Source organism: Mangifera indica, unplaced genomic scaffold (assembly GCF_011075055.1).
Source record: "Mangifera indica cultivar Alphonso unplaced genomic scaffold, CATAS_Mindica_2.1 Un_0008, whole genome shotgun sequence".
Classification (NCBI taxonomy): domain Eukaryota; kingdom Viridiplantae; phylum Streptophyta; class Magnoliopsida; order Sapindales; family Anacardiaceae; genus Mangifera; species Mangifera indica.
Genome location: NW_025401100.1, coordinates 551,962 through 575,534, shown reverse-complemented (window position 1 = coordinate 575,534; position 23,573 = coordinate 551,962). Strand labels below are relative to the sequence as shown.

General features: G+C 32.6%; 3 protein-coding genes across 4 annotated transcripts; 1 reads left to right on the top strand and 2 right to left on the bottom strand.

The window, feature by feature from the left end:
- Positions 1 to 6,696: 6,696 nt before the first annotated feature.
- Positions 6,697 to 7,517, top strand: LOC123205523 (blue copper protein-like). Its single transcript, XM_044622492.1, has 2 exons — positions 6,697 to 6,934; positions 7,012 to 7,517. The coding sequence occupies exons 1-2, from the start codon at positions 6,760 to 6,762 to the stop codon at positions 7,407 to 7,409; spliced, it is 573 nt and encodes a 190-aa protein (XP_044478427.1). The 5' UTR covers positions 6,697 to 6,759; the 3' UTR covers positions 7,410 to 7,517.
- Positions 7,518 to 11,288: 3,771 nt separating this feature from the next.
- Positions 11,289 to 11,947, bottom strand: LOC123205533 (extensin-like). The gene has a single exon (XM_044622510.1). It carries the CDS (start codon positions 11,832 to 11,834, stop codon positions 11,475 to 11,477), a length of 360 nt encoding a protein of 119 aa, XP_044478445.1. The 5' UTR covers positions 11,835 to 11,947; the 3' UTR covers positions 11,289 to 11,474.
- Positions 11,948 to 12,659: 712 nt separating this feature from the next.
- On the bottom strand, positions 12,660 to 23,433 carry LOC123205532 (isoamylase 3, chloroplastic-like). Of its 2 annotated transcripts, XM_044622508.1 has the most exons (24): positions 23,073 to 23,422; positions 22,863 to 22,923; positions 22,708 to 22,776; positions 22,383 to 22,540; positions 21,884 to 21,971; positions 21,303 to 21,539; positions 21,042 to 21,146; positions 20,099 to 20,203; positions 19,223 to 19,357; positions 19,007 to 19,093; positions 18,783 to 18,834; positions 17,990 to 18,053; positions 17,312 to 17,411; positions 16,678 to 16,778; positions 16,518 to 16,569; positions 16,046 to 16,108; positions 15,720 to 15,809; positions 15,560 to 15,632; positions 15,256 to 15,335; positions 14,699 to 14,803; positions 14,522 to 14,620; positions 14,351 to 14,412; positions 14,138 to 14,246; positions 12,660 to 13,254 (listed from the first exon to the last, which is right to left on the bottom strand). In XM_044622508.1, exons 1-24 carry the CDS (start codon positions 23,210 to 23,212, stop codon positions 13,141 to 13,143), a joined length of 2,349 nt encoding a protein of 782 aa, XP_044478443.1. In that variant the 5' UTR covers positions 23,213 to 23,422; the 3' UTR covers positions 12,660 to 13,140. The 2 variants fall into 2 exon arrangements, with proteins under 2 accessions (XP_044478443.1, XP_044478444.1); XM_044622509.1 differs by lacking the exons at positions 12,660 to 13,254; positions 14,138 to 14,246; positions 14,522 to 14,620 and having other exon boundaries at positions 14,393 to 14,455; positions 23,073 to 23,433.
- Between the last annotated feature and the right edge of the window lie 140 nt (positions 23,434 to 23,573).

Genomic DNA, 23,573 nt, shown 5'->3' with positions numbered 1-23,573 from the left:
CTGACTTGAGGGATTTCAAGACACTTCAACACTGAAGTAAACCGTTTCTCACTTAATACAACAATATGACTTCTCTTAGGATTTCAAGTGTATGGTATAAGACTTGAATCCTATATTAAAAAGTATAAACTTTAAGTGTAGAGTTTATATGGTCTTAAAGTTTTCAATCTCAACAACTAGTTTTTTAGGTACAGTTCTCTTAAGGTTTGTATCATTTGATATTAGAGTCATCATTATATCTTCCAGTTACAATTATGCAATATAAGATTGGATTTGAATTGAATCGAGTTCAAGCTTAGTTGAATTCGAACTCGACTTGATTACTATTGAAACGAGCCCAAGTCTGAGCTTAGGCTTAGCGAGCCAAACAATTCAATACTTGAACTTAGCTCACTCACTAGTCGAGTTGCTCGCAAGCTCGACTTAAGTAGGCTTAATGAGCCTGATCACAAGCCGAGCTTGGCGAGCTCAAACAAGCCTATTCGGAGTTCATGTACTTTTGTCTTCTTTTTAATAACTCATCTAATAAAACCAAACTATAATAACTCATCTAATAAAACCGAACTACATAGATATCATTATTTCAATCAAAATTCCCTTTGATTTCCCTTGGAAATATTAACCTAGTGAAAGCATCCAAAAAGCCATTTCTAGGTCTTGGGATTTTAATTGCTGTTGAGTAAAAAGTTCCAACAGATTTAGATTTGTCTTCACATCTGTAGGCTTGTTACCTTTTTATCTTTATAATAAAAATAAAAGCACCATGCTTAATAATGTCAACAAATAAAATGGTTTCAGTAAGATAGGTGTGCTGTTTGTTTCTTGCGTCACATATGATCAAATTTTAATATGGGTTTACTTAGACTTCATTGACAAGCAAATCATAGTGCTTGAGTTTGAATATGGCTTATTATTAATATATATAAGGCTGGACTCGAGCCGAGCCAGCTCGAGCTCGAGCTCGGCTCAGCTCGGTTTGAGCCCGAAACGAGCAGGGCTCTGCTCGGCTCGATCGAGCTCGAGTTGGTTCGGTAGTTTTTTTTTTAAATTTTTTTATACAAAACGACGTTATTTTGATTCATATATATACAAAATGATGTCGTTTTGATTTGAAAAATGAGCCAAGCCGAGCCGTAAATGAGCCGAGCTAAAAATGAACCGAACTCGAGCTGGCCATAAATAAACCGAGCCGAGCCCAAGCTGGCTGCGAGCCAAGCTCAGCTCGGCTCGAATCCAGCCCTAAATATATAACTTAGGGTCCTTTTCAGAAATGAATTTAACATAAAACAAATAAACAAATGGTGTCTTTGCTATCTAAATTTAAAAGAAAACCTTAAAATAAGTCTCTCATGAATCAAAGTAGAACCCAACAATTTATGTAAAAAATATTACCAAAATGTTGTGGCTTATGAAAGTCACTAGTGGAGGCCATAACACAGGGAGAGATGATTGAAAAAACAAACTGACAGAGACGAAGAATCAAGTCGCTGAAGTGGCTGAGTGCATGGGCGAGGTGACTTGGCTCGCTAGCTGAGTTGAGCTGTTCGGCTCAAAGCTCAAACTCGTTTTTTCAAGTATATAAAGCTTAAGCACATTTACATGTGATTTGTTTCAGACTCATTCGAACCAAGTTTGATTGGAATCTAGCCCTAGTATAACAGTGTGGTGATGCTGGTATTGCAGTGTTCATATGAGGTTAGCAGGAAGATAGCACGCAGTCAGCTTGCATGGGCATTGGGGTGGTAGAGTTTGGTGGTATATTATGATCCTAAGAGTAAGGTATGAAAGTTAGATATTATATTAAAAAGTATGAGTTTCTAGTGTGAGGTTTATATGAGCTTAAGCTCTCTAATTTCAATAATTAGTTTTTTAAGTGAGATTCTCCTAATGTTCGTATCAATTTCTTATTCCAAGAACTACAATTACAAATTTTCATGATATTATACGAGGAATAGACAACATTTGTATGAAGAGTAACACTACATCAACAACCAAATTTTACTTAACTTACTCATATGGTAATATTTGATTCAATGATTTTGAACTCATAAAAAAAATAATAATCACATCACCCAACCACGTGTTACCATCTCAATTTTTAAATCTCATGAAAATTGCAATTGTTGCTGAACTTGACTAGCAAAAGGTGGTTGTTTTCCTAAGTAATCTTTATTCTCATCTTTGACTGAGTATTAATTTCCTGCTATTTGAATGCAACCCACCATGTCTGTGTCTCCTAAGTTAGTATTAGGAGAAAGATATAAAAAAAAAGAAAGAGAAATGATCACCAAACTAAATTATCTTTCAAGTAATTTACTTTCTTCGTTGTCATTATTGCACATTTACAAATTGTCTTTTAGATCTTCTAGATACACTTAACCAAAAATTGTTCCCTGTGTTTTATAACAAATCAAAAAGTCATAGATTAAAAGTACACTTAAGAATACATCTCATACAATTGCTTCTAAGTATATTTAGAAAAAGTGAACCTGAAGAGGAAATAGAATATTTATGGCCAAAAGACTTACTCCCACCCAAGGTTGTGTGTAAATCTAAACCCATATCTGTTAATTTTTAAAAACTTAAAAATTTATTCGTCTGTTAACATTTTTATCTTTTTTTTCATATTAACTGCCTTCAGCTTTCAAAAAAATTTCAGTTTCACCATTATCACTCTCTTAGTTTCTAGTTCTCCTCTCCAATCATCGTTTGCTGTTTTCAGCTGTAGGCTCTCTTCCTCCTACCTTCTCTCTTCTTTTCGATCACTTTCTTTGTCCTTTTATTAAAGGCAAAGACGAAATCGTTGGAGGAAGACCGCTTCTCTTGGGTGGGAATAAGTCTCTTGGCCTCACTGTGTATACATACATATACACACACAGAGACAGAGAGAATGACACGCTTCCCAAAAGGATAATAAAGCATACTATTGGGGCCCCTTTTAGAATAAGACAACAAATACAAAAGTAGTTGCAGGGTTGAACAGAACCAATTGCCCAACCACTCGAAATGATTTATGGCTTTGTTGAGCTTTGTCTTGTAATGGTTAGGATCAATGATTTTAAAATTGGGTGAGATCGATTGATCTAATCAGTTAAATTAAAAATTAATTTTAAGTTTAATTTTATTAATATAAAAAATTAATTTTATTATTGAAATGGGTCAAAATTTTGATTTAACCAAATTTAATTAAATTTTTAAATTTTAATTTAAAAATAAGTTGAATCAAACTGATTCTATAATTAAATTAATCAAATCAATTGAGTCATAAATCAATAAAATAATTAATTCAATTATCAATTTAATTTTTAAAATATTAATTAAAACTCACTTCATCGTTTTATCTCTATAATTATAGAAAGGTTTAAAGTTAGGGTAATAATTAAAATAGTTTCTTTGGGGTTCTTTATAGTATTTGCTAACATTTTATTAAATATATTTATATAGATAACGAGGATAAGATAATATTGGTTTAACCTCATTTCTAACCTCTCGCACATTCATCTCTTTCATCCACAACTTCATTTAAAATATATGAAAATTGATAACAAATTTATCTTGATTTAAATAATTAAATATTTGATTACGTTACATTTTATATTTTTAAAGAATTGGATCCAAAATTTAATATATTGGGGTTGGCTTGAATTGCCCATAATTTGAATCACTCTAATTTTAATCTCATTCTTCATTATATTGGTGAATTTAATTTAGAAGTATAATACTATGTCAAGTTTATTCAATTTGCTTAAAATTTGTTCAAAATTTTAAGAAATTGTAGATAGAAACGATCACGTCTATCCTAATCTTCCATTTTAAACTATATTTTTAGTTAATTTTAAAATATTATTGTGAATCTGAGTTAAAAATAGGATTGATAACCTTCTTTATATGATTTAAATTTAAAGTTTATACAAAATATGAAAAAATCTTGAGTAAGAGCAAGACAGGAATAAATGCTCTTGTTTATAATTCGTATAAACAAAATAATAACAGAAAATGCTTGCTCGGAAGGTTAAAGGAAACAATAAAACTATGTGTATTCATTTTAGGTACACAAATGTATACACATTTATATATGTTATCATGTGATTGGATGATTTTGAATTAAGAATAAAATAATAATCAATCATATGATGACACATATGAGTGTGTATATATTTGTGTACCCAAAGTGGGTACACATAGTATTGCTCTAAAGGAAAACTCATGTGCATGTATTTAAGCATGAAAAGACCTCTGCAAATGGTGGTAGAAGGGGCAACATTCTCATACTTTTTCTGTATAGCTCACCTCATGGAATCCTGAATCAAATTTCACACTGAAACACCTCATGGTTAACAACTAAAAGCAACCAAATCATGTGCTAATATGAGAGGGTGATCCAAAACCACCTTCCTATTAAGTTCATGGTGAAGAAAATAATGTATTGTAATCTGACAACATTCTCATCTCTGCCTTTATTCCAAGAAAATATGTCGGCTCAAATTAGTTGGCTCTTGACATCAACATACACGATTATATATTGGTTTATGACTAAACCTCAATCTTGTCATTATGATTAACTCAAACAAGTTAAAAATTGTTGAAAAATTTAAAGATTGCAGGTTAAGGTTTTTGGTAGGCAACATAGTGAAATTCGAATGAGTAAAAAAATGTCAAACCTCCTTTGTATATTATAATGATTTCAACAAATCTCATTTTTTTAATTTCTGATTTAGGGTTAATATCTTATAAACCCCTTGTAGTTAGACCATTTTAATTAATATCTATTAAAGTTAATCCATTCTGTCTTTTTTTTTTTTTTTTACCCAAAGTTGTCAGGATTTCATCACCACTTGCTCTGAAAGTAAAATCATGGCTTTGAAATACCTTTTAATCCCTCGTTAGTTGGTGGGTTTTGGATCTTAATTGCGACGTCTCAACCGACTCCACTCTTGATTTTCACTAAATTGACCACACGTCCAATTAATTAATTAGCATTTAAAGCTAAAACAAATGAGGCCAAAACACTTTTTCCCACCAAGGTATAATAAAATTACAAAGTCCCGTCCTTTATTTTTCAAAAACCTAAATACCTCATTATAATCAAATTTCTATTAAAAATATCAGTTAGAGTTATAAGTAAAACCGTTATTTACTAAAAAAAATTCTAAAAATTAAAATTTTATCATATTTTTATCTCCAAATATAAAAATCTTATAATTCCCCTCAACCCAAAGTTTAAAAATTGATAAATATCCCCTAAGTTTGTTCCTCTTCTCTTCGACACTGATTCACCATCTCCGATCGTCGAACGTCGACCTTCTGCCCTCCTACCTTATCTCTTCTTCCAATCACTCTCCCTTCCCTCTTCGACCATCATTAGTCATCTCAAATAAAGACAATCGATCTTCATCTAAGACGAAGACACGTTGTCTTTGTCTTGACTGAAGACAACCAAAGAGGGAAGAGAGAGTGATCGAAGAGAGAGATAAGGCAGGAGAAAGGACAACCGACCACCAGAGACAACAAGTCAATACCGGAGAAAATAGGGACAAACCCTAGGAGATATTTGTCAATTTTCAAACTTTGAGTTGAGAGGAAAATTGTAAGTTTTTTAAACTTACGAAAGAAAATGTTATAAAATTTTAAATTTTTTAATAAATAACAGTTTCATCTTTAACCCTAACTGAAATTTTTAACATAAATTTGATTATAAATGAGTGTTTGAGGTTTTTAAAATTAGAGGGTTGGAGTTTGAGATTTCATTATACCTTAGGTGGGAATAAGTCTTTGGCCAAACATATAATGATCCATTACCCTGTCAACTTAATTTGTCGGGAGATTTTTGTTAAAGCACTTGACAAAGGTTTGCTTACAGGGGACCCCTTGCGCACATGAAAGATTCAACCTTGCATATCAGGCGTATTGCGCCAAGACAAATGAATAAACAAAAAATAAATATACGCTGTCAACTAATATATATTTTTACTTTTTCATATTTCTTCCCTTGTTAATACATAGGTTTTGCAAGTGAGTTTATAAGAAAAAAATCCGAAACATTTGGATCTAATAATTAGCCCTCACAAACACGATATTAAATAAGTTAAGAATTTGATTTTAATATATCTTCAATTAATTTTGAATTCATATTCTCTTATTTGATTATTCATTTTTAATCATTCGAACGACCTTTTATTAATATCTTTTTGTTTCTGATTTATAATTTTTACGAGTTTCCTCACCATAGAAAAAAAAGAAAAAGACCTTTGATTTGTTGAGAACTAAGTTTCTAACATCATGCCCATGAAAATTTTGTGTCAAATAAAGTTGAAAGAGAAATTTAACTCTGAACTATAAAGAACATCTTAATGGCTTCATTTACAATTCATGTATGAAAGAGAGAAATAGGAGATCTTAAAGGCATATATAATAAGACATGCCTTTTTGGTACACCGTTATGCTTATATGAACTGGCATATTATATGCTATTTCGATTTACATCATCTGTACATTACAGGGAAGACTCTTTCCCAACAACCACTCCCAATACTAAGTGAAACAACTTCAATAAAACCCTTCAGTATGGACCCACTTTCTCTTGCATTAGGTATTGAGTCTAGTTCAAGTAATCTTCATGGATGAGCCCCTTTCACAATTAAGTGGACCAAACTATACTTCATTTGCTTTATTATCATTATATAAACAAGCCCCCACTGCTTTCTGAACAAAACCATATACCATATTTTCTTCTTTGTTTCTGCATCTCTCTCTAATTTTATGAAAATGGCAGGAGTTGGTGCCCCTGTTGTTTATGTATTTTTAGTCTTTTGTATGGTAGTGGTGCCAAGCTTGGCCACAGTTTACACTGTGGGAGACTCCAGTGGCTGGACCATTGGTTCTGACTACAGCACCTGGACCAGTGGCAAAACCTTTACGGTTGGTGATAGCATTGGTAAGTGATAAATTTATATATTTGCATTAATGTTGATTCAAATTAAGATGACTGATCCATAAACTTTGAATTAACAGTGTTCAACTATGGAAGTGGGCACACTGTTGATGAAGTGAGCGCTAGTGACTATAACACATGCACCACGGGGAATGCACTCACCACAGACAGTAGCGGCGCCACCACCATCACTCTGAAGACTGCCGGGGCTCATTACTTTATTTGCGGTGTGACTGGTCATTGTGGCAATGGTATGAAGCTTGCTGTGACTGTGACAGCAGGATCGCCCACTGCCCCATCTGGATCAACACCTTCTGGCACTACCACTTCAACCCCAACTACCCCAACAACTTCTGGCAGTAACACAACCATAACCAACACACATTATTTTCCTGAATCATCTTCTGGGACAGCCTTCTCACCATTTGTGGATGCAGTAATTACTTTTGTTGCAGTCTTTGTGTGGCTTCTCTCATAATTAGTAACCAGGATAGAGGCAGTGCTTTCTTTCTTTCCCTCTCTTTTTACTCTGTATCTTGTTTGTACTCATGAGTTATCTATGAGTAGGTTTGTTTTCTTAGAAAAATCATGGTGCATCATTGAACATTAAATATCTTTCTCAACTGCACACACACACACACTGAATCCCTCTATGGTTCGTTCGGGAAAACTGATTTTTAAGGGGAAACAGAGAAATCTGTATGCAGGGTTTAATTATTGAAAGGTGTTAAATAGTTACAAAAGTGGTTAGGCTTGATTAGATGCTGAAACAGAGTGAGTTGGGGACATTACAGGAGTCACTGTTGGTCCCTAAAATTTGGATGTGTTGTTGGGTTGTAAAGTTGTAATTAAGGTAAAGCTGAAAGATGACGTCTGGGCTTAATGGTTTAATCAAGAAAGGATCTTTTATTACATTTTTTTTTTTTGTTGGGAGGGTAATAAAACAGGAAAGGAAAGAGTGAATATACGAAGAAAAACATTATCTTCCCCTCCTAAGATAGTTTGAATGATAAAATAGAAAAATTTTATATAAGAGAACGTGAATTCAAATCTCTTCTGATGCATATCACAATGAAACTTTTAATTTACTTAGTTCAGTAGTTATGAAATCAATTACTAAATTTGAAATTTGTCATATTCAATATGATTGATTCAATCTCAACTGTAACAATTCAGTTCGAGTGAGATTTTTCATTTAAAAAAGATAATAATAACATTTTCTTGTCATTAGAGTAGACTCTTCTAAGCAAACAAGGGACATTTCGTTTTCATATTTGATAACTTTCTTCCTCAGAAGGTGCCCTGTATCTGTATCTTTTAATTTCTAAATATTTGCTAGCATGTACATTGAAGTCTTTTTAATTTAGGAAATTAACACAATGACCGACTTTAGGGGTTACATTTAAAGTTAACCACATTTTTAGGCTATTTAACTTTATTACTCAAGCAATTATCTTCCCATTTTACCCTCGTCTTCGAGGGTTTACAACACAAAATCAATGTTCTTCTTATTCAAGCCCCTCTACGCAAGCAACCCAACCAAGGTTTCTTTTGTAACCTCACCTCGTAAATAATCCAATTATTCAAACCAATTTTTGAATGCTTAAAGGTAGGGTGAATGACCCCAATTATGTTCAAATGACGAGTTATTTTATTTAAAATTGAAAAATAATATTTTTCTATTTCATTAAAAGTTAAATGTTTGTTTTGATAGTTAATTATTTTATTTTTAATTTAAAACTATTTAATTATATAATAATATATTTTATATTTTTATATTTTATTATTTTATTATTTTTAAAATTTAAAAAGTAGAAAGTGTTGTTAAGACAAACGGAAACAGTCATTCTCTCTTCCTAAAATATTTATGTTATCTTTTATTTATTGAGTCCCAGGCCCCGACTATAGCCCAACACATATATTTGATTGATTTAGTCACAAGTCTGAGCAAATAATTAACATGGATTTTAAACTTTGTTTTTATGTAACAAGGAAACGCAGTTGAGTCTATTAGAGTTAAATCAATTATACCTTGTTTGGACTTTACAGTTACTAAACTAGGTAAGTAAAAAGATTTATCTTATTCGGTTTTTTATTAATAAGAGATAATAAAATACTATGGAGTATTTGGTCTATCGTTTGACTTGTACTCTGATACCATATTAGAAATATATTACGTCTATAAGTGTAGAGATTGAAACTCATATTACATAAAACCAATTGATTTATGATAAAGTTCAATCTCTCACACTTATATACTATTTGCTTTGTTCACTTTTATTATATATGAGAATTTAGTCTCTAACACTCTCTTTTAAGTATAACCATAATAGGTTGTTAGGTCTGTCATTCAGTTTAGTCCATTTTCGGACAAGTCTGTTAACGAGTATTTCGTTTAAGTAATATTTTATTATCAAAATTAAAAGATTAATTACTAAGTATAAATAATTATTATATTTAATTAAATTTGGTAAGTATAAATAATTATTCTATTTGATTAGAAGTAATAAAGAATATAGGTAAATTATTTTATTTAACAATAAAACTATATGTACCCATTTTGGGTACACAAATGTATACACATTTATATGTGTCATAATGTGATTGGATGATTTTGAATTAAAAATAAAACAATAATCAATCATATGATGACACATATGAGTGTGTATACATTTGTGTACCCAAAGTAGATACATATAGTATTGCTCTTTATTTAAATATCTTTAGATATAATTATTCTAAAATATTTTTTATATTATCTGTTATATTAATTGAAAATAAGATTATTATTGTCCTAAAAAATTAATAAATAAAAATATAATTGTAATAAAATTAAGATTATCTTGGTAATCTTTAAATACCCAAGGTGAAAGTGACAATCAGATTATCACATATATTACCTGTCACGTCTGCATTGGTAATAGAAGATTACTGTAATATTTTATTACTGACAAACCAAATAAGGGAATAAAAGATAGATTACCAATGTAATCTTTAAATTCTGAACCAAACGACCCCTAATAAAGATTACCTTGACAATCTATCTTTTATTCCCTTATTTGGTTTGTCAATAATAATAATCTTCTATTACCAATGCTGACGTGATAGGTAATATAAGTGGTAATCTGATTGTCACTTTCACCTTGGGTATTTAAAAGGACAATAATAATCTTATTTTTAATTAATATAATTATAATAAAATCAAGATTATCTTGGTAATCTTTAAATACCTAAGGTGAAAGTGATAATCAGATTACCACCTATATTACCTGTCACGTCAACATTAGTAATAGAAGATTATTGTAATATTTTATTACTGATAAACCAAATAAGAGAATAAAATATAGATTACCAATGTAATCTTTAAATTCTAGAACCAAACGAACCCTAATAAAGATTACATTGGTAATCTATCTTTTATTCTCTTATTTGGTTTGTCAGTAATAATAATCTTCTATTACCAATGCTGATGTGATAGGTAATATATGTGATAATCTGATTATCACCTTTACCTTGGGTATTTAAAGATTACTAAGGTAATCTTGATTTTATTATAATTTTATTATAATTTATTAATTTTTTGAGAAAAAATAAATTTATTTTTAATTAATATGAAAAATAATATAAAAAATATTTAAAAATAATTATATTCAAGGGGGTTTAAGTAAAATGATTTACTAATATTCTTTTATTATCTTTAACCAAACACAATAATTATTTTATCAAATATAGTAATCATTTATACCTAATAATCTTTTAAGTAATCTATTTTTAAAGTAATCTCGTCTCTTTAGTCATAAAATATTACTGTAATCTTTTAAGTAATAAAAAATAAATTACAAAGATAATCTTTATTTCTTAGGAACCAAATGACCTTTTTATGTAATCAATGGTAATACAATAGGTTTATATCAAATAATTTTTTAAATATTTTATATTTGATAATAAAATATTATAAAATCAAATGCTTTAAAGATAATAGCTTTAAGGGATGTTACCAAGATAATATTTAAAATACTTTAACCAAACGACTCCTTAATTATAAGGTATAACGACACATATCAATAGCCACACAAGAAGAATAAGTAACTTTGCCTAACTTTATGATTATCCAATTTATTATTTGACTGGTGCAAAAAATAAGATCAAATCAAATAACCTTAAACATTTAAAAATCCGAATCATATGATTCCTCATCTCAGTTGTGACCACCTGACACCTGTTAAAAAGCCTTTTACTCTCCTTCAAAGGCAAAATATATATAAATAAATAAATAAATATGTTAATCCCTCTCTCCCAAAACGACAACGCACCGCTCTGGAGGAACTTTAAAACACCATCATTTTAAAACGAGCGATAGAATAAAATAATATCAGAAAAAGTTTCATAACCAGAAATAATAATCAACCGTCAAACAATCAATCATCCATATCAACCGTCCATCACCATCAACAAAAAAATAAAAGAACCACTGAACAAAATAAGAGTTCAAAAAGAAAAAATTCTAAAACAAAGCAGCATATCGTCATGGTCATCTATAGACCTAGATAAACAAAGCAACCATAGCGGTGACTCCGCCTAAATATCCAGCAACAGCAACTCGATTCAATGCCGCGGTGCTTGGGGCAGGCGCAGGAGATTCATCGGGAGCACCACCAGAGTAACTGGGAGGCCTGGCAACTGGAGCATGTGAACAATGAGTTGGAGCCATTGGTGGTGGAGACCATGGGGAAGGAGTTAAGGTAGGCGGTGCGGCCTTTGGAGAAGGAGTTGGTGGAGTAGCCGGAGCCTTGGGCGTTGGAGCGGGGGCTGGTGAATGTGGCCAGTGTGCAGGAGCCTGAGGGATGGCTGAGGTAGCCAAAAGAGCCAAAAGCGTGAAGCAGACGAAGGTTGAAGAAGCCATTGGAAAAGAGAGATTGTTTTGTACAGTGAAGAAACGGAAGAGAGGGAGGGGGTATTTATGGAATGGATTATTGGAGGCAATTTACTTAGCTTCCTGGTTTCGTAATGAGTCAAATGAAAATAAAACTTACAGGTTGTCTATTATTATTTTCTTTCCTATTTTAGCTTAGGAATTCTCTAGTATTTTAGGTAAAAATTAATTAAATTTGATAATATTTGGAATAATTCATTTATTGTCTAAATCAGCCCCCTAATCCTTAAATATCAACATCAGCAGTCCGATGTGTGACAACTGGAAACTCTACCGTGCTGATTTTAAAAAGATTGATGATAGAACTTTGTGATTTGATTTGCGAGAAATTTTTAATTCAATAACGGAACCAAGTAAGTCAAAAATCTGAACTAAATATGTCGTGAAGAACTCAAATGCAAACTCTTTAATGGTGAAAACTCATTCCTTTTATCACCTAAACTATCTCTTAAAAATAAAAGTCTTGAATATTGATCAAAATAAAATTATTATTTTTTCAGAAAATGTAAACTTGCATTTCATTATCTAAAATGTGAAATAATGGAAAAGCAACCTCCATTTCGGAAAAATTACAAATTCGTAAAATGTTCTATATCGGGATGCCAATGCCATTCTGCCAGCCATCGTCCAGCGAAATTTGCTGGCAACAATTCACTGTGTACGCGGGTAATTTCCTGTCGCATTATTAACACATAAATATCTTGCAAATCTAGTGATGGCAAAAGGTACAGTAAGAGACAAGGCCAATGTGGTCATTTCCGTTCTCGTCCCGTCCTATTCTATTGCAAACACCAATTCCAAAAGCTCTTGTCACCATAAATAACACAACATCAAGATGTAACTGTTTTAAACACAACATCAAGAACGACTGTGACACAACATAAGGTATCATTAGGTACTGTTTTTAAGTGTAACTGCACCGTCTTCAATCTTTTTATTGAACATGTAACTGATCGAGATACCAAATTACATCTCATTATTCCATTGCTCCTAGTTGGAAATTCTAACGAGTCTTTCCTTGCTGCTCCCAAAAATACAATATAACATGTCTTTTATGTTATTTGGAAGTAGTTCTATACTTTCATTACACTTCACAGGTCATTAGAGAACTGGATTCCACCATGTTTATGATTGGAGTAGTGATAAGGTCCTCAAGTTCTAACCACAATGTGGACACATGGAACTTCGAACATTCAACCAAAACAAAAACCAGTAACGCATATCAGGATTTGCCTATTTAGGGAATGTTCGCTCTGCATGTACCTTCAAAGACCTGTCATGATTTAGCTTCAAGAAGAATACTAGAATATGGGGCCATATCATATGTGCTTCCAATGCCTGGAACACCTTCAGGAACAAAGTCATCAGGGGAACTGAGATTTGTGTCCACCTGAAATTCAACAACTCTGACCTTAGGGCTGGAATTCATCAAGTAATATTTGCAAAAGATGAATCAGTGATGAAATTAACTACTATGTCTATCAAACTATCAATTGGAACATTTCATTAACTTTGATGATTAAAACCAAATCTAAGGTTACTTGGGTCATGCTCTAATTGTCAAGAAGGAAGCACAAAAAGAGAAATTCTTTAAAGCGATAAACGAGACTGATAGATCAGATGCTGCATAAGGTGAAAACAGATATAACAGATGCCACTGCTTCGTTGTTCTTCTCATTTCATTTTTCAACCAAATTGCTCAAAGTTATGTTATATCACTCAGTACCATGCAATATTACACATTTACAGGCAAGCAAATAAACACAACTTCTGGGCAGTAGATGATAAAATGTAGTCAGTTAAAAAATGGAGAGAACCAAGTCCAAGACATGTTGGCTCCATAAACAGGTGAATGATTGCATAACATTTGGAAGGAACTAATATTAAGTACCAGAGAAGCTAAGTAAAATAGCATGAAAACTTACAATTTCACATACATTATAATTTGCCAGTATCATGGTTCAGTGAACTAAGGGGACAATCTAATGATTTCAAACATCAAAGCTCAGATAAGCGAATGTAAGAATATGCTCATTTTTAATTGTTCAGTCAAAGCCATATTATTAATCAACAGTTGTACACATATGCAATTAATTTACTGAAACTAAAAGACAGCAGAGACTTCAATGCTGGAATGGTATGCATATTACTTTAGCAAACAAATAAGTCAAATCCCTATAGAATTCAGAGGAACTGTAATGAAAATTTTCATGTTCAGCAAGCAGAATGGGTAAACTTCACCAAATGTATAATTTTAAAAAAGAAAAACTAACCACACGAAACCAATGCCTCTTAGATGGTGCTGGGGGTATTGAAACATTGACAGAGAAATCGTGGGCATTAAATGCCAAATAGACATCTGCTCCATCATTATCATGAAGCCTGCAAAACAAATATCATATTAAAGTTGTGGGCATTAACATGTCTGGCATTGATTGTCATCTGTCAGAAATATCATTAACTGCTAAGAAAATGTTATCTCTTACGTAAATGCAAGGAATCTGCTTTTGTAGTTGTCCCAGTTATCCTCATGCCATGTTACATCATTCTGCACAAGTTAGTATTTCATGAGCTTGTCTGTAACCGATCGCCTGGATAGTAAAAATTTTACAAGATATCATTCTTCAACTTAAAAACCCAAGCAAAAGCATATTTACATTTTCAAGAAAGTTCTCATGACTAAAAACTCCATGGGATCGCCGAAATTTTATCATCTCTGAGAAAAACCTGAAATGACTATTCTTCTGTGCAAACAACTGTAATAGTGAATGGTTAAAATCACTTAGGCATTATGGATTAAACCTATCAAATAATAGGAAGAACCTACACGTTACCTGGGCCCACTGGAAATTGTTAATAGCAGTATCATGTCCATAACTGTTGTTATTTCCATAACGAGTATGGCCATACTCATCCCCCATTAGCATCATTGGGACTCCCTGGTCATTTTACTTATAAAGGCTTATATTGCCACTAATTGACAGGCAGTGTAAACAAACAATTGAAATATCACAGAGGAGGCCTTAAATGCAAAACATTACACTCAGTCAGAAAGGGGTAAAGGGGACTGTTAAAGCTAGAAATTGCATATCAGTGATAGGAAGAAATATGAGATGACTAACCCAAACATATACGAAAACCAAAATGCTCCAACTTTGAGCCATTCAAGCAATGAAAATGATATCATTCCCAAATAGAACAAAATATGTGGAATTATTATGTCATTTCCAAACAGAAACAAAGTATGTGGAATTAGAATGTTGAATATGAAAACTGAAACCGTTTCCAAAATGAACATCGTCTCAATCTCATTTTATGAACAGCAGTAGGTAAAATAATGTTTTGCTTCAAAAATTTATTGAAAATTATAATGGATATCAGAAACTTATACCTGAGATACCATTAACACCAACTGGAAGTTTTTCATTTGGCGTGAGCGCAAAGCTGTAATACTAGCATTGCTAGTTTCCCCTGTCCAATGAAAGAAATATTAACAGCAGATGGTTCATCAAGAAAGGAGATTCCTAGTTCCATCTTTTTGCATTATTTATATATTTTGAATTGAGATTTATATCTACAGTACCCTGTCTAACAGAATCAAGCCACCAAAAACTAAAAATCTGTGCTGACACTAACAGAAAATGAAGAAGGCATGCCAAAACATAGTAACATTCAAGGAAAAAAAGAAAAATCACCTTCAAAACCACAATTCCAGCTAAAATTATCATTGCTTCCATCGTTTCCGTTTTCTCCATTAGCTTCATTGTGCTATAAAACCAAATATTTCATGGAACTGCAGCCATATCCCATAGGATAATATCAAAAGTAAATTGATGGCCAGAAATTTTGTAGTACCTTGTTATTATAGGAGACAAGATCATAGAGTGTGAACCCATCATGAGCAATGACAAAATTAACACTATGATAAGGCTTGCGGTTATTCACCTATACGATGAGCAAAATTGATAAGCTAATGCACAAAAGTTAATTATTTACGACAAATTTTGCCATGGAAGAAGGATAAGTTGATGCACAGTTTCACCTAAATCATTACCTTTCAGAAGAATGACAACATTAGCTTAGTGTAAATGCTTAAAAAAAAATTTGAAGTTCCAAAAAACTTTAACAAGTATCCAACCCCAATTAAACACATCAGAGGATATGACGTCAATGATGCTTACTCTGTAAAGGTCTGCAGATCCAGAGACACGAGTAGCCAAAGTCCCCTTCATACCAGCGTCACCCTTAACATGCAGATTCAGAAATATAAATCAGTAATTAAGAAACAGAAATAGATGATCATCTTTTCTACCCGAGAATAGTATCAGATAAAAAAAGGTAAAACTAAGAAGCTATTAATGACATGAAATGTGTGACCTTCACCAAGAAAAGACAGCAAAAATAAAAATAAGAAAAGAGCAGAGTATAAGATTTTCACCTTAATAAAATAAATTAACAAAACCTAAAGGTTCAAAATGACCAAAATTTTGAGCTAAAAGAAATACAATCGCCACTTGATTCATGATCATGTTTGTGTTGAAATGTTGATTTCTGTGTTATAGCATCACACAAGCCATTTCTAAATCATGGTTAACTCAACTATTCACCCATTTAAGAACATCAGCCCATTTTAGTCCTAGCTAATTTAGGAACCTTTATAAATCTTCTTATGTCATCACGGTACTTCCCATTCCACTCAGCCCACCTGCATAAAAGGGATATCATAAGTAAAGGAGCTAGGATGACCATGCTTCCACAAGTTGTTTGTTGCATTCCAAACAAGAGATATCAAAACAAATGACAGGTAATTTACCGGTCCCAATTTGGAAAACTTCCAACAAGATAAAGGCCGCCACAGTCCCAAGGTTCTGCAATAACTTTACACCTAGATAGGGTAGCATCTTTGGCAATTGCCTAGCATATTAACAAAAAAAACATAAGTCACTTAGATCAAACTTCCCATCGCAACAGTTATTGCACTACCAAATTACATATTTGTATGAAACAAACAATACCTTTCTAACAATATACTAAATATAATACATTCATTCTAAATCCATAAAATGCAAAAATTTCAAATTTTGTTAGTTGCCAAATTGATGAACAGTTGAAATAATACAGCAACTAGAAAAATTGTGTGCTCCCTAAGTGCCCTTTTTTTAATTATCAAACCGAAAGCAAAAATACATCATAACCGCTTAAAGCTATATCTGAAAATATTAATTAGAATCGCACCTAACATAAACTAACAAAGATATTAGAAAGTAGTTTCTTACTTTTCCCACCAAATACCAAAAAGAAAAAAGGGAAACTGTGAAGTTGACATTTACAAAATAATAAAAGTGACTTCAATTATACATTTATTTACACTAATTAAAAATAGCAGCATTACACACTAATTATGTTTACAGCAATCATAAAATTTAAGATACATACAAATCTCTTACTCTAATAAGTGGTGGAGCACTAAGTGGAGAACCATCTGAATTTCGACAAAGTACACTGGCAAGGTCAAATCGGAATCCATCCACATGATACTCAACAACCCTGAAATTGAATAAAAAATAAAGAGAAAGAAGAGAATAACAAATCATAATTAGAATGTATATAACACCTAAAAGTAACATAACCCTATTTTCAGAAAATCCCAGAAGTATCTTTTGTCAAAACAACAGTTACACAGCATAACATCCATAGTCCAGTAATATTAAAACAGATAGAACAAAGAAGGGTCAATTCTACTCAAAATATTATACAAGAAAATAATCTTGGGTTTTCATCCAAATAATATACTAATTGACTTGAATCCAAATGATCAAATGCCTTTTGTTAGACGGCCCATATTATTAACTAATGGATGAATTGAACCAAAAAGATTCTTAAAGCCAAATAAATTGAATATTTTTTCTGATATCTAGTTAACATCAATAAGTAGACGCGTGAATATTCCAATAATTTGAATGATTATTAACATGGTTCTTGTTGAAATGTCAAGAAAGAGATGACCTATTAATTCAATAAATATAGCACACTATATGTTTGATTTTTTATCGGGGATGGTATAGCTTCAGTTACTTCTTAACAATAAGGTCACCCTTCAGTTTCTGGATGAATTGTATACTTACCAGTGTCTTAAGCTGTCCAGGATGAGTTCCATGACCACAGGGTGATTACAGTTTAAGGTGTTTCCTGAAGACAAAAGATGCTGTGTCTGAAAAACGTTTAGATGTCCATAATAACTACCTTCCATGGATAATAAATTCAACAAACATGCCTCTCTTACTTTCAGCTCAATATTCAGCTAAATTATAATCCCAGGCCTCATTAATATCAACATAAAGATCAATAATAGTAAATGATGATACCACAATATTGCTGATTCCTTGAGCAGAACCCCTTCTAAAAGTCAGCTTCACATCAAAAGTAAGAGGACAGGACTAAGAAATAGTAATTGACTTCAACATGGGCATGACTAACTCATGGCAATTTTATTCGGTTAGTTGAGAAAAGATGGTCATGCATCCACAATGGGAGAAGTTGAGTGGGAGTTGAACATTAATATACTCCTATTGATTAGATGTTTAAAGCTCTTATCTATAGCATATGTAACTCCCTGAATTAGACATCCTTAAATGAGGAATAATTAATTAATATAGCACATTTAACTATGGTATAAATGCAAGAAGAAACCAAGAAGCTGTTAAATAGCTATTGAAAAAGCACACAAGCTCATGTAATTTACAAAACTTATATATTAACACTGAGAGTGCCAACAATTTTTGAAGAAAGGTATGCAGAAGAAACAGCTTAAGGTAGCCCTGATATGACAAGAATGTTATAAGTTCCTCAACACACATGTACAAGTAAAAAGTCCTGGCGTAAAAGTAGCAAGAAAACAATTGATAAGATGCTAATTACCACAGCCAGAAAAATTCAGCAACTGGCCATTGCCGTCCACCATGTAATAAACCTGCAGAAAACCACATATAAACTTTACTTGAAGGCTTCCCCTTATTTCTCATTCAACTGACGAAATATTTTTATCTAAATCATAAATATAACATTCAACCAAGTGTCCAGACACAGAATATGGCCCTGCATGACTTACATGATCAAACATAACAACAAACTGCCAAAATCACCTTATTATCAATGCCACGAAATGAAGTGGTATAAGGGTAGTTATCATCTGCCTCATTAGTATGATTATATACAACATCCAAAATGACCTGTTGAAAATAAAGCTTCAGGGAACTTAGAATAAAATTCAGATATTTAGTGAGAAAAATATGAACACGAAATACTAGCAACTGATAAAAAAGCATTCCTAACCCCAAGGTCATAAATATATGATTCACCTCTATGCCAGCTCCATGCAAGGCTTTAACCATTTCTTTGAACTCCCATGAAGCCTTACGAGGTCCTCCACCTCCGCTAGCATAGCGACTCATAGGAGAAAAGAAATTTATTGTCGAGTAGCCCCATGTATTGATCTTTAAAATACAAAATAAAAACTAATTTTAGCTTAATCAGCATATAAAGCCATCTAAAACACATGGAAATGGAAGAAATTATCTGATAGATTATTTCAACCGACATAAAGAATTTCCAACTAATTTTCAAAAGGTACAACTACACAGAGTATGCACAGGCAAGCAACTATCTTGCCCAGCGGATTGACATGGATTATGTTATCATACAGGAAAAAAGGAACAAAATGAGGAAAAATTTAGAACTTATATTGTTCATTTTTAGATTCAATGGTCAAATTTCTCACATATAGATATCCGAAATGAGCCTATAATCCCTGGAATTATCAACTATGTCCACAAATGAACAACATATGTATTCACATTCAACAAAGAAAACATGCATGAGGGCAATCAAGTAACTTAAAGGTGGGATACTAATACTTCAATTGAAAAATAGAAATTTATAAATGAGTCACAGAAAAGTTCTACAACTTCAATAATTCAGCAAGCTCAAATATTGAGAGCTTCCAATAGCAAATATTCATGTTTTGGAACAAGTAATGGAGAAATTTATCATATAAGACTCTACAATTCTGATGATCCAAATAGTCAAGAAAGATCGATGCAAGAAGGAACAGATACAAAAAATAAGCATTGAAAAGAAAAATTTATGTTGCAAAAGCTTTTTGAAAATTTCATAACAGGCACAAGAAAAGTTGAAGGCAAGCCACAATACACATAAAGAGAAAATCTCTGCTTTACCATGTGATCCCTAGGGTTTGGGCGCCTTTGAAACTCAAATTCATCAAACTCAAAGACTGGCAGCAACTCCACAGCATTGACACCAAGCTCCAAAAGATGTGGAATCTTAAAAAAATTTGGAACACATAAGATATTTCAGAAACATTTAGAAGGACATACATCCAACTGCTACTCACCATAAAAAAGAAAATGCATTAATCATGGATTTCCACAGTTTATAGCATACAAATAGAAAGATAAGTTTTGCAAGCAAAGCTTTTGTAGCAGATATTACTTCCATACATATTGCCAGGAAATGAACAACCGCTACTCACCATAAAAAAGAAAATGCATTAATCATGGATTTCCACAGTTTATAACGTACAAATAGAAAGATAAGTTTTGCAAGCAAAGCTTTTGTAGCAGTTATTACTTCCATACATATTGCCAGGAAATGAACATCAGAAATTGAAATTTTTGAAGTTCAGTGGTTACTTGAAACCGCTACTATCTCCATTACTTGATCAAAGATCTTTCAGCTTTGCAAAATTTGCTTCCTTCTTTCAGTGAAATTTTAAAATCTGGCGTCATCCAGATAGGAATTTCAAGGTCTTGGACACTCATAACCTTTCAGTCCAGAACTCAAATCATTGCAGGATCAAGTTCCCTTCTAGTTCCATTCTCATAACCCATTTCAGCTAATAGTTTGTATTTAGTCTCTGAACTAAATCCTATATCCACAATGAACACCCACACCAATGTGCCATCACTATATATACCTATTAGAATTTCAAAATTAGTCCCGCTGATTAAATATCTATTGGATATTGCTTAATTTATAGGGATTTTTTTTGAAAGAATCAAATTAGGAGATATAAAATTCCAAAACAGCATTCTTAGTCACATAATAGATGAAGTGCACAAAGGTCACCAATTGAAAACTGATTCAAAACAAAATTAGTACCTTCTCTATCAAACCTAGATAGGTGCCACGAATGTCTGAATCCAATCCACTAGATTCATCAGCTGTAAATGCACGAACATTCATTTCATATACAACAAGATCTTTCTGCAAATAATTTGAAATGTACACCATCAAAACATATATATGAGAAACAGAGAGAGAGGGAGACAGCTTTACTTTTCAAATTTTAATCTCAGAGAAAAATTTGTCAAAAAAAGAACCTTCACACCACTCAAGACCAATTCAATTGACCCAGGGTACCTCTGGTATATTTGGAAGCTTGTAGTTATCTCCCCAATCAAAGGGCAAGCTATCAAAATCATAAGTTCCAAGGACTTTTGATAATTTTTCACTGCTATCTCCAAAATATCGGCGACCCTCAACTAGCTTTGCATAAGGATCAATAAGGATAATGTTTTTGTCAAATCGATGTCCTTGATTCCAACCTTGAGGACCATCAATGCGATAACCATAGAGAACATTGCTCCGAGGCAGATCCTACAATTACAGAATTATCACAATAGCATTAAAAATAACAGTAGAATAGGTGTTTGTAATTCAAACAATATGGTTCTTCCCAGTTATCTCCAGTTGGCCCTTAGAATTTTGTTGATCAAGTAACCTTTTGACGGTTGTATCACTTTTCAAACTTTATTGCAAACTCAATTCAAAACATTGCAATGAACTGAAGTTACTGAACAATATAAATGCCAATAAAAATTAATATAGCTGAAACCCAATCATTTTTTGTGGGCATGAAAAACATTTGAACATTGAAAAGCATGATTAACAGAACCCATAAAAAACAGATGATCATGTAAGAAACCCAACAGCAAGGCTACCTTGATATGCATGTGCCAGATGTCTCCGGTTTTATTTGCAAGGGGATCCAAAGGTAGTTCAATCATTCCACCATCCGAACTGTCTCCCCTACAAAAATTATTTCACAAAACAACAATATTCAACACTGTAGAACTTTATATCCAGAAAGAAAAGGTCTAATGTTTTAAAAACCTTCTGGATCAGAGCAGTCCACCACAACTATAAAGAAAATATTAAAGAAGAAAAGAGATTGCCTACACGTTTATCAAAAATCTTATAGTTAAGAAAAATCTCTCTACTCATTTACAGCCTCTCTCAATTTGTTTCATGACCATTCACTGCCATGGCAAGAAAACCACAAAATAGTTGTACTACCAAAGCGCAGATGTGCACATATTTATATATTTCACAGAAGGAAAATCAATGTCAAAGATGATTAATTATAAAATAATGTTTCCAAGTCATGCATAACCCACTTTTGCAATCTAACCAATAAATCAAAAAGGAAAAGGATTTCACCTATTGGGAAGTGATAAGCAAAGCGTAACTGCAGTAGCGTGCTGGGAAAAAATAGCAAAATTGATCCCATTGTCCACTTCTGACACCCCGAGAGGAGATGCCTGGCCTTGGGAAGTTTTCAACGACGGGGTTGTTTCTGTCATTTGTGAGGCTTCTTCCTAGATAGCATGCAGAGACAAAAAAAGATTTATTGAATACATCTAAGAATCAACTATATCTTTAAGCAAGCACCTAACAGCACAATGCAATATTAGCAAAGAGAGCAATTCATCACATTATGGAATACATAATTAACATGTATTTGTAAATGGTAATTTCTAAGTACCTCAAGAACACGTCCTTGAGCTCGCTGATCATAAGCGTTAGTTGTCTTATGATTGACACTGCCTCTTGTCTAACCTATGCCAAAATTTTAATCACATTTTTAAATAAAAAATGCAGAACTCAGATATTCTAGACACTGTAGAAAGCTAGACATGCCTTACTGAAGCGCCCTGGATTGCTGCTGAACCTGATAGGTATTTTCTTAGACAATTTCAATCTAAACTTACGAAGAAAACGAAACCAATTAGTTGACCGATAACAACAGATCTTATAAAATGCACTCCCATTCAACAATGAAGAAATAATCACGTAAGATTATGAAATTCAAAGACATTTAAAAAAGAAAGAAGAGAGAAATAAATATACCCCATGTCATAAGCAGGAGAAGGATCAAAGGTGTGTGACAAAGCTGAAGCATTGATACGGAATTTAGAACAGTTGGAATACAAGGGAAGTGGATGCTTGAGCATCTTTGTTCCTTTAGGAGATAAATTAAGTGTGTCCATGAAGAAGTGGAAAGCGAAGATGCAAAGAGATTGAAAGGAAATGCAAAGTTAGATAAAGAGAAAAGGTTTACAGTTCCATAAGATTGACATCCAAGGGTGGCATCGAAGCGGGCTGGCTTGTTTTGTGTCTGCCACGTGAAGGGACAGCTTGAGTTTGGACATTGATAAGACACGTGTACCTAAACTATCATTAATTGCAAGAAATATCTCAAGTTGAAGGGATTTATTTTCGCTTCAGCCTCGCTTTATTGTCATCATGTGTTAAAGCAGTAGGAGAACATGGAGGTGGTATGGTATCACACAACAAAAGCGTTAAAAATTAATTAGATCTCCAGTGAAGAACGATAAGCAATTACCAAAT

Excerpts from the sequence above, each read along its gene's own strand:
- LOC123205523 (XM_044622492.1), top strand. The coding sequence starts at position 6,760 with ATGAAAATGGCAGGAGTTGGTGCCCCTGTTGTTTATGTATTTTTAGTC. Across the intron at positions 6,935-7,011 it reads TACGGTTGGTGATAGCATTG|TGTTCAACTATGGAAGTGGG; the intron begins GTAAGTGATAAA and ends TTGAATTAACAG.
- LOC123205533 (XM_044622510.1), bottom strand. The coding sequence starts at position 11,834 with ATGGCTTCTTCAACCTTCGTCTGCTTCACGCTTTTGGCTCTTTTGGCT.
- LOC123205532 (XM_044622508.1), bottom strand. The coding sequence starts at position 23,212 with ATGGACACACTTAATTTATCTCCTAAAGGAACAAAGATGCTCAAGCAT. Across the intron at positions 21,147-21,302 it reads AGCTTCCAAATATACCAGAG|AAAGATCTTGTTGTATATGA; the intron begins GTACCCTGGGTC and ends AATTATTTGCAG. Across the intron at positions 15,810-16,045 it reads GATCTGCAGACCTTTACAGA|GTGAATAACCGCAAGCCTTA; the intron begins GTAAGCATCATT and ends CTCATCGTATAG.